This window comes from Ostrea edulis, chromosome 2 (assembly GCF_947568905.1).
Source record: "Ostrea edulis chromosome 2, xbOstEdul1.1, whole genome shotgun sequence".
In the NCBI taxonomy this organism is placed as follows: Eukaryota; Metazoa; Mollusca; class Bivalvia; order Ostreida; family Ostreidae; genus Ostrea; species Ostrea edulis.
The window spans coordinates 55,006,431-55,017,424 of record NC_079165.1 but is presented as its reverse complement, the minus strand read 5'-3'; the positions used below and the strand labels follow the sequence as shown (position 1 = coordinate 55,017,424).

At 35.7% G+C, this 10,994-nt stretch overlaps 1 protein-coding gene across 2 annotated transcripts in view; it reads right to left on the bottom strand.

The window, feature by feature from the left end:
• Window positions 1-7,902: 7,902 nt before the first annotated feature.
• The window catches only part of LOC125679374 (heat shock 70 kDa protein 12A-like), a 30,321-nt gene continuing 27,229 nt past the window's right edge, over window positions 7,903-10,994 (bottom strand). For both annotated transcript variants that reach the window (XM_048918561.2, XM_048918562.2), the window contains exon 9: window positions 7,903-10,830. In XM_048918561.2, coding sequence (XP_048774518.2) covers window positions 9,770-10,830 — 1,061 coding nt within the window. In that variant the 3' untranslated portion in view covers window positions 7,903-9,769. The remainder of the gene's footprint in view (window positions 10,831-10,994) is intronic.

Genomic DNA, 10,994 nt, shown 5'->3' with positions numbered 1-10,994 from the left:
TCTCTCAGTAAACAACATTCGGTACAGAAAAAAAGAGAACAGAGATTGTTTCTTGAAAATACTTGGGAGTTTAAGATATCTAGTAAAACAAAATATTCCAATCAGGGGGAAACAGGAGAGTTCTTCTAATTTTCACGAGTAGGTTAAAATGCAGACAGAGATCCTGTTTTGCAGGCATGGATTCAGAGAAAAACTGACAAATATATTTCAGTACAAGTTCAAAACAACCACTTAAAGTAATGGCCAATCAAGTTTTTAGAAATGTTATGAAAGATTTGGAATGTCTTTCTAACCATAATGGCTGATGAGACTACTGACATTTCTATTAACTCGTTATTTGCCTCCGATACATCGATGACCAGTTTGTGCCACACGAAATTTTGTAGGCTTTTATGAAGTCGATGACATTAAAGCCGATACAATCGTTTCTGCAATCATTGATACCTTGACCAGGTTCAATATTCCCTTTAATAGATTACGGGGTCAGTGTTATGATATGACTGTCTCAATGGCGGGGTCAAAAAGTGGAGATGCAAAGTAAATTTTAGAGAAAGAGAGCAGAGCTCTTTATTCACACTGTTATGGTCATGCTCTAACTTGGCATGCTCTGATGCTGTTAAATCATCTACAATTATGAGAGATGCCCTTAAAGTAACGCGTGAAATAATAAAATTGATCAAAGAGTTGCCAAGAAAAGAAGCAATTTTTAGAAATTTGAAAGAATATGAGAATTTAGAGACTTCATCACCTGGAATAAGAGTTTTGTTGTCCAACAAGGTGGACAGTTCGAGTAGATGTTCTTCAGAGTGTAATACTTAACTAGAAAGTATTACTATGCGTATGGGAAGAATCGATGGTTTCAGATATGAGATGCAGAATAAGAGGGTTATGATCTACATGAACAAATTTGACTTCCTCTTTGGTTGTCTGTTGGGTGAACAGTTGCTCCGTCATACATGTAGCGATATTCTTAGCAACGCCCTTCAGACAAAAACTTTGTCTGCTGCAGACGGTCAGCACGGTGAAAACTCTGGAATCTCTTAGAACAGACGAAGCTTTTCTCTCATTCTATGAGGATGCCAAAAAAAAAAAAAAAAAAAAAGCCAGATTTTGATATTGATGGTCCTGCAGTGCCTCGTCGAAGACGTCCTCCGAAAAAAAATGACGACGGATCTCGATCTGTATCACCATGACACTTGCGAAGATTTGTACAAAGTTAAATACTTAGAGGCAATTGATTTACTTGTGAATGGCATTAGAAATCGTTTTGGTCAGCCAGGATATGCCAAATATATGCAGCTGGAATTGTTATTGTTGAAAGGGGCCAGAGGAGAAAATTTTGATAAGGAATTTGAATTGGTCACAAATTTTTACGGAACAGACATCAATGCCAAAAGACCGAGAATTCAATATTTCAAACACTCAGGTGCAATTTCCCCAAAGACATCACTCCTTCCATTCAGACAATAACTGAATTCATCAAAACAAAGGCACATTACTGTATAGCAAAATTGCAGTTTTGATTGAACTTCTTCTTGTAATGACAGCAACAAATGCTACCACCGAAAGAATGTTCAACACACTGTGCCGCATCAAATCGTATCTGCGATCAACTATGACCCAAGTTAGACTAAATAACCTGATGATCCTTCACGTATATTAAGAAGAGACGGAGAATCTGGATCTACGGAGCGTGGCAAATGAATTTCTTAGTGAGAATGAACACAGACTATCCGTTTTTGGAAAATTCTAATGAAAGGACTGAAAAGTTGTGACATTTTGATGAGCCAATAGCCAATTCCTGCAGCTCACTCAAGTACTGTAGTTTCAGTTACAATTTGTATATGAATTCAATAGTCAATAGGAAGTAGCTTGTATGTGATTGATTGATTGTGTGTTGTTTAACGTCCCGCTCGAGAATTTTTCAATCATATGTAGACGTCACCATGACCGGTGAAAGGCTGCAAAATTTAGGCCTATGCTCGGCGCTTTAAGCAGGGAGGGATCTTTATCGTGCTACACCTGCTGTGACATTGAACCTCGGTTTTTGCGGTCTGATCTAAAGGACCGCCCCATTTAGTCGCCTTTTACGACAAGCAAGGGGTACTGAGGATCTATTCTAACCCGGATCCCCCACGGGATAGCTTGAATGTGTGCTCGACGTAGAAACGTTTTTGTTGGTTTAGCCCCCCCCCCCCCTTTCAATTTGCTTCCGACACCTATGACTTGGAGATGCTTGCATATCAATATGACTCATCATAACCCTGTTTTGCTTACTATATCTTTTACTATATATCCCCTTCCGCTATTGTGGCCCCATCCTACCCCCGGTGACCATGATTTGAACAAACTTGAATCTAAACATTATCAGGATACTTTCATGTAAATTTCAACTTCTGCGCTTCAGTGGTTCTCGAGAAGATTTTGAAATGACCCAACTCTAATTTAGTCTTTTCTTGATTACCTCCCCCTGGAAGAAGGCATTGCCCTTCATTTGAACAAACTTGAATCCCCTTTATTGAAGAATGCTTTGTGGCAAGTTTGGTTCTGTAGAAGATGAAAATGTGAAAAGTTTACACAAAATCGATGTACAAAAACAGACTCGGGAGACCTAAAAAGATTCAATACGATTTGTGGGCACGACTGGTTTATACAGAAAATTTTGTCCAAATTTTTCCTCAACAGTTGGTCCACTTACCAACCAAGTGCAACAAGAGGCACATCGCTCACCTAAGTCACCTTGGCCCATATTTAAAGATTTTCCCTACATATATTCACATGTAAAACTTCAATCTCTATTGTGGACCCAACCTACTCCTGGGGACTATGATTTTTACAAACTTGAATCTGCACTATGTTAGGAAGCTTTCATGTAAATATAAACTTTTCTGGCCCAGTGGTTCTTGAGAAAAGAGTTTTACAGATTTTCCCTATATATTTTTTATGCAAAACTTTGATCCCCTATTGTGGTTCCACCCTATCCTCGGGGGCCGTTATGTTAACAAACTTGAAAATGCACTATGTATGTAAAACTTTGATCCTCCATTGTGGCCCCATCCTCCCCCCTGGGGGCCATGATTTTAATAACCTTGAATCTGCTTTATGTCAGGAAGCTTTTATGTAAATTTGTACTTTCCTGGCCCAGTGGTTCTTGAGAAGATTGTTAAAGATTTTCCCTACATATTCGCACGTAAAACTATGATCCCCTATTGTGGCCCCAACCTACCCCAAGGGGTCATGGTTTTAACAAACGTGAATCTGCACTATGTCAGGAACCTTTCATGTAAATTTCAGCTCTTTTGGTCCAGCTAATGGTTCTTGAGAAGATTTTTGAATGACCCCACCCTATTTTTACATTTTTGTGATTATCCCCCATTGAAGGAGGCATAAGCGTTCATTTGAACACATTAGAAAGCCCTACACCAATGGATGCTTTTTATTAAATTTGATTGAAATTGGCCTAGTGGTTCTGGAGAAGAAGTCAAAAATGTGAAAAGTTTACAGATGGACGACAGACAATGGGTGAGCTAAGAAAGGGTTATTTGAGGAGATGAAGGACTATGACGAATCATTTTGTAAACTAAAACCTGTCCTTATGAGTAGTCCAGTTTTTTGATGCAGCTCCATCTTCATGTGACCTGTCAATACTAATGCTTAAGTGGAAAAACTATTATTTTCCACTCAATGTAGTTTGATATGATTAATAACAAATGAAAATGTATATGTTGCCATCTTTTTAAAAATGTCAGACATACAAAAACTAAAGTTTATTTCAACATCAGAAAATCACATTTTCATTGAACAGAACAATAGAAACAGATAAAAACTTGTTGAAATGATAAAATTTAGATGTCAACAGTTAAAACAAGAGGCCCATGGGCCACATCGCTCACTTGAGTCACCTTGGTCCATATCAGAAGACTTTCCATATATATTTGCATGTAAAACCGTAGTCCCTATTATGGCTCCAACCTACCCCTGGAGGCCATGGTTTTTGCAAACCTGAATCTACACTATGTCAGAAAGCTTTCATGTAAATGTGAACTTCTTTGGCCCAATGGTTCTTGAGAAGAAGATTTTTAAAGATTTTTCCTATATATTTGTATGTAAAACTTTGATCCCCCCTTGTGGCCCCATCCTACCCCCAGGGGCCAGGATTTGAACAAACCTGAATCTGCACTATGTCAGAAAGCTTTCATGTAAATATCAGCTTTTCTGGCTCAGTGGTTCTTGAGAAGATTTTTAAAGATTTTCCCTATATATTTGTATGTAAAACTTTGATCCCCCTTGTGGCCCCATCCGACCCCCGGGGGCCATGATTTTAACAAACTTGAATCTGCACTATGTCAGAAAGCTTTCATGTAAATCTCAGCTTTTCTGGCTCAGTGGTTCTTGAGAAGAAGATTTTTGAAGATTGTTCCTATATATTTGTATGTAAAACTTTGATCCCCTATTGTGGCCCCATTCGACCCCCGGGGGCCAGGATTTTAACAATTTAGAATCTGCACTACCTAATAAAGCTTATCTATAAATTTCATCTTTTCTGGCCTAGTGGTTCTTGAGAAGAAGATTTTTTAATGACCCTACTTTACTTTTACCTTTTCTTGATTATCTCCCCTTGGAAGGTGGCCTGGCCCTTTATTTTAACAATTTAGAATTCCCTTTACCTAAGGATGCTTTGAGCCAACTTTGGTTGAAATTGGCCCAGTGGTTTTTGATAAGAAGTCGAAAATGTTAAAAGTTTACAGATGGACAGACGGACGGACGCCGGAATACGGGTGATCAGAAAAGCTCACTTGAGCTAAAAATCCCTGCTAATTCATAAATATGTATTAGATTGATTGTGAATATTAAAGGGGCATGGACACGATTGAGCTAAAAATTTTATTTTTCCATTTTTATTGTTTACAATGCTTAACTATAGTATTTCTAATGATCAACCAAAATTTGAATATCAGTTTTTGAGTTACAAGTGAGATACGGCACTCACAATTCTTTGTTATGTAAACAAGGCTTGTGCCATGTTTTTGTTTACATATAGATTGCTTAAAGGGACTGATTCACGATTTTATTTTTCACTTTTAATAATCAAAATCTAGTGTCTAATGTGTTTGAAAGATTTCACATGAAAATTAAGGTTACACATCATCACAGAAGCTCATTATAGAGAGTTTATTATTTGTTTTGTAAACAAAGATTGCGGTATGCTATTGTTTACAAAATTTTCAAAAGAAATGGATATCGATCTAAGTATTATTATATCTTTCATATTTCAAGCATTTTTGGGGTGAAATGTGTCATCTAAAAGTTAAAATTTGTGACTATGCAAAATTAAGATGCATTATATTACAAAATCAATATTTCACTTGTTTGTTTGTTTACATAAAAAGACTCGAGTCTTTGTTTACATAACACATATTTAAGGCTAAAATATTGCTTTCATTCTTGCATTCAGAAGGTCAAAATTTTGGCTGTCAACATTAAATGAGTTATATTTCTAATGTTTAACATCAAAAATGAAAAATATTTTTATCAAAAATCGTGAACCAGTCCCTTTAATAGAAAATAGCATGTTTTAAACAAAATGAGATGTGCTAAACACTAGAAACTATTTAATTACAGTATGTTCAGAATTGACTTAGCCAGAAAAATCTGCCTTAAATGAACTTTTACCAGTACACAAAAATATGGCACGAGCCTTGTTTACATAACAAAGAATTGTGAGCTTTGTATCTCTTATGTACCTCGGCAACTGACATTCAAAATTTTGCTGACCATTAGAAATACCTTAGTTAAGCATTTTAAACATTGAAAATGGCAAAATAAAATTTGAAAATTTTCAGCTGAAATTGTGTCCATGCTCCTTTACTAGTAATAAGGAAACCATTGTATAATAGACATGCAGTAGAGGAAATACCTCCATAGGATTTATTGCCCTTGATAACATTTGTTTTATTATAAATAATTGATTATCTATGTAAAATATAATTTTTTTCAGTATCAATAGTTTACTAGATTTTTTATTTTATCCAGTGAATAAAATTTCTCAGAAAAATATCTTTCTATCATGCACAAAGTTTAATTGATAAAGATTTTTGCAAAAACCTATGACATCACATGAGGATGGTGAATCATGAGGATTGATCTACCTTAAGCCCCAGACTTTTCTAAGGAATTATCATAAGCTAATACTGTTAATGCTAGTGATGTAGGAATTGGGACTGTTTTGTTTTTTTCAAGAACATAGTGACAATATGGATAGAGTTATTTCTTATTTTTCAAACAAACTTAAAAAGTTTCAACAGAATTATCAAAAATTGAAAAAGGGTGTCTTGCTTTGTTGTTAGCTTTACAACATTTTGATGTTTATTTGAATGCTACTGTGCATCCAATTCTTGTTTTCAAGGATCATAGCCCCATCACCTTAAAGGGACTGGTTCACATCTTTCGAAGAAAAATATTTTTGAATTTTTATGTTAAACATTACAAATATAACTCATTCAAAGTTGATAACCAAACTGTGGACCTTCTGAATGCAAGGATAAAAGCAATATTTGAGCCTCAACTCTGTTATGTAAACTAGAGTCATTTTTATGTTTACAAACTAGTGAAATTTTAATTTTGTAATTTAAAGCATCTTAATTTTGCACAGTCACAAATTTAACTTTTTAATGACACATTTTACCTTAAGAATTATACTTGAAATGTGATATACATGTATCGTAAACTTAGATTGATAACCAAACCTTTTCTAAACTTTGTAAACAATAACATACCTCAATTTTTGTTTACACAATTTATTCCCTGTAATGGGCTTCTGTAATAATGTATAACCTTAATTTTTTTTTAAATAAAACCTTTTAAACATATTAGACAGTAGATTTTGATTATTAAAAGTTAAAAACAATGATGAAAATTGTGAATCGACTCACAAAATGTAGTCTATTGTTACAAGAGTATGGTGTTGACAATAAGCATATCAAAGGCAAAGACAATGTAATTGCAGATGCCTTATTAAGAGTATCATGAATATACTTGATTTTTGTTTTATTTCCATTGATTTGATGTACATTTGTATATGCATTCAAGTCTTGAATTATGGAGAATTAATTTTCATTGTCAAACTTTTTTCATGGGGGAGGCGTTGTGTAATCATTGTACTTGTGACCTTTACATGATTCTAAACGTTCCATTTTTAGAACGATGTTCTTCAGAGTTCAATATAAAGATGATGCTGGAGGAGGAAAAGGAGAAAAGCAAAGTTGGGGTTTGGGAATAGGAGATTATGTAATTTACCTGTTAAAAGAAAGCACTGGAAGCTTCATTTTAGTATATGACTGTAAATTTTGTGGTAATAAGCACATGTGAATTACATTTGGACTTTCACATCTGGGGATCGACTTCATTGTCGATTTTTAAAATAGTTGCAGAACTGTAGCTCTCTGGAAAAAAAAATATATTGGGACAGATCAGAGATCCACCCCTTCTGGTCTGTCCTAATATTTTCTAAGAGAGCTAGTTCTGCAGATAGGTCGATTTGTGACAGTTTATATTTTTGTGTGTAATTTCACCGTTTTTGTGAACTTTGGTACTGTAAGTTAGTAATTTTTTCATTGATATATTTTTCTGTAAATAAATTGTTAAATCTTTTGTTTGCGATTGATTTTTGTTGTCCTTCTGTTACTTTGACCCATAAGGCACAGCTCTTGATATATAAAAAGCTTTTATGTTTTTAATAAGTAATAAGTTAAACTACAATAAACAATTTCTGTCTAGTTTGTTTGTACATAATACATGTACTGGGGATACAAGAACAATCAAAGTTCTGCAAAACTCATAGAGGCAATTATACAAATTACCCTATGCTTCCATTTCTTTCACCTTCATAATCAAATATAAACATTTATTTTTTGAATATAAAAGATTTTAATAGATAATGTAGTTTTAACACATGGTTTATAACAAAATACTTGCAATAAATTTAAATCTTCAACCATTTTCTACACTTTGTACAATAAAATCTCCTAATGATTATTGGAAGATATTAGCAGAACTAAATTACCAGCTGAAAATCTTGGTTTCTTCTAAATCAGAAGATCTTCAATTAAAAATAAGCATATAATGTTCTCTATGAGAACTATATTAAAATTGTCTCATACAATACATTACATGGGTATTCAATGTAACAATAATTTGCATCAATGATAAAGCAGTTGTAAGCATAACAAGAGGCCCATGGGCCACATCGCTCACCTGAGTCACCTTGGCCCATATCTGAAGACTTTCCATATATATTTGCATGTAAAACCTTAGTCCCTATTATGGCCCAAACTACCCTTTGCAAACTTGAATCTGCACTATGTTAGAAAGCTTTCATGTAAATGTCAACTTCTTTGGCCCAATGGTTCTTGAGAAGAAGATTTTTAAAGCTTTTTCCTATATTTGTATGTAAAACTTTGACCCCCCCCCCCACTTGTGGCCCCATCCTACCCCCGGGGGCCATGATTTGAACAAACTTGAATCTGCACTATGTCAGAAAGTTTTCATGTAAAAATCAGCTTTTCTGGCTCAGTAGTTCTTGAGAAGAAGATTTTTCCTATATATTTGTATGTAAAACTTTGATCCCCCTTGTGGCCCCGGGCATCCAACCCCCGGAGCCCATGATTTGAACAAACTTGAATCTGCACTATGTCAGAAAGTTTTCATGTAAAAATCAGCTTTTTTGGCTCAGTGGTTCTTGAGAAGAAGATTTTAAAGATTTTTCCTATATATTTGTATGTAAACTTTGATCCCCTATTGTGGCCCCATCCAACCCCCGGAGCCCATGATTTGAACAAACTTGAATCTGCATTATGTCAGGAAGCTTTCATGTAAATATCAGCTTTTCTGGCTTAGTGGTTCTTGAGAAGAAGATTTTTAAAGTTTTTCCCTATATATTTGTGTGTAAAACTTTGATCCCCCCTTGTGGCCCCATCCTGTCCCCGGGGGCCATGATTTGAACAAACTTGAATCTGCACTATGTCAGAAAGTTTTCATGTAAAAATCAGCTTTTCTGGCTCAGTGGTTCTTGAGAAGAAGATTTTTAAAGATTTTCCCTATATATTTGTATGTAAAACTTTGATCCCCTATTGTGGCCCCATCCAACCCCAGGGGCCCATGATTTGAACAAACTTGAATCTGCATTATGTCAGGAAGCTTTCAGGTAAATCTCAGCTTTTCTGGCTTAGTGGTTCTTGAGAAGAAGATTTTTAAAGTTTTTCCCTATATATTTGTATGTAAAACTTTGATCCCCCCCTTGTGGCCCCATCCTACCACCGGGGGCCATGATTTGAACAAACTTGAATCTGTAATATGTCAGGAAGCTTTCAGGTAAATTTCAGCTCTTCTGGCCCAGTGGTTCTTGAGAAGAAGATTCTTAAATGACCCCACCCTATTTTTGCATTTTTGTGATTATCTCCCCTTTGAAAGGGACATGGCCCTTCATTTGAACAAACTTGAAAGCCCTTCACCCAAGGATGCTTTTGGCCATGTTTGGTTGAAATTGGCCCAGTGGTTCTGGAGAAGAAGTCGAAAATGTGAAAAGTTTAACAGACAGACGGACGGACAGACAGACAGACAGACGACGGACAAAAAGCGATCAGAAAAGCTCACTTGAACCTTTGGTTCAGGTGAGCTAAAAAAAACTCTTTCAAAATCATAAGAAAATGTGCTTGTGACAGAATCTCAAGATGGACTGTTGCCTTTAATTAAAATTTCTTGGACACAAGGACTATGGAAGAAAATTACAGTAGGATTTGAAAATACGACCAGTTTTCTCTTCTTTGGCTTCTACCTCCAATTCTGTCCCTCCAACTGCAATCCTAACCAAGATATTTCCTTTCGAACTTTTTTCAGACAAGTCCAAAACGAAGGAACCCACGCATGTACAGCCAGGCATATCTACGAATCTTGGATTTTTCTCTGTGGATGCATAGAAATCTAGCAGTGCCATTTCCTGACCTTCTATTGCAAAATATTCCTTGGGTTCTTGAAACTTTCCAACAGTAACAACTTGTCCCACTTCCACATGTTTGTCAAACACATCATCACACCAGTGGAGGCCTTTTCTGGTTGTCTCTGGTAGTTTCTTACTTTCAGGATCTCCCTCGTTCCAAATGCCTTGCTTGGCTATTCCATAGGTGTACCTACATACTCTCGAAGCAATAATCTCTGGTTCAAAACCATAGATCACTGCTCCTTTTAACACAGCTAAACTTGGATCTGTAGGTATCACCACTTTTTTGTGTGAAAACACAGTTTTAAGGGTTTCTATCATTAATGAGGATTCTGCATACCCACCAACTGCCAACAAGGTGTTGATGTCAGACAACCCTGGTGTATCAAGTATTTCCTTGATGATTCTAACCACATTGTCTACAGAGGTTTCAAAGAACTTTTGAAAGAGTTTTTTTGAAATTGTCATTTTGTCTCGTTTTATATGCACATCGTCTGCAAATGTAGTGTTTTTCAAAGACTCCTCAATCTGGCAGTCAGTATCTTCTGTGTACACAGTCAATAACATGACTGGAATTCGCAGAGTGATTTTGTCCTTGTTCATTTTAGGACCAAAAGTACATTTTTTCATCTCGATATCATTCATAAGATCAAGGTAGTCACCAGGATAGTCTTCTTTTACCCTCATTAAAACAGGTCCACCAAAGAGTCGTTTGAAGAAGGACATGATTTCATCATTCACACAGGTTCCTCCATAGTACCCCCCACTGGCCTGGTGTAGTTCTTTCAGTCCTCCATCAGCAGACACTTCATGAGCAGTAATATCTATAGTACCCCCTGCAAGTACCAAATAATTCTACTTTTCAATTTGTGAATAATATCAAAAAGAGACTTGTTATTACGAGGATTTTGACTATGAAATAATTTATATCAGTTAAACATTGACATTTTTCAAGTTCGATAAACACATACAACATAAAATGTTCTCGTAGTATTTTAGA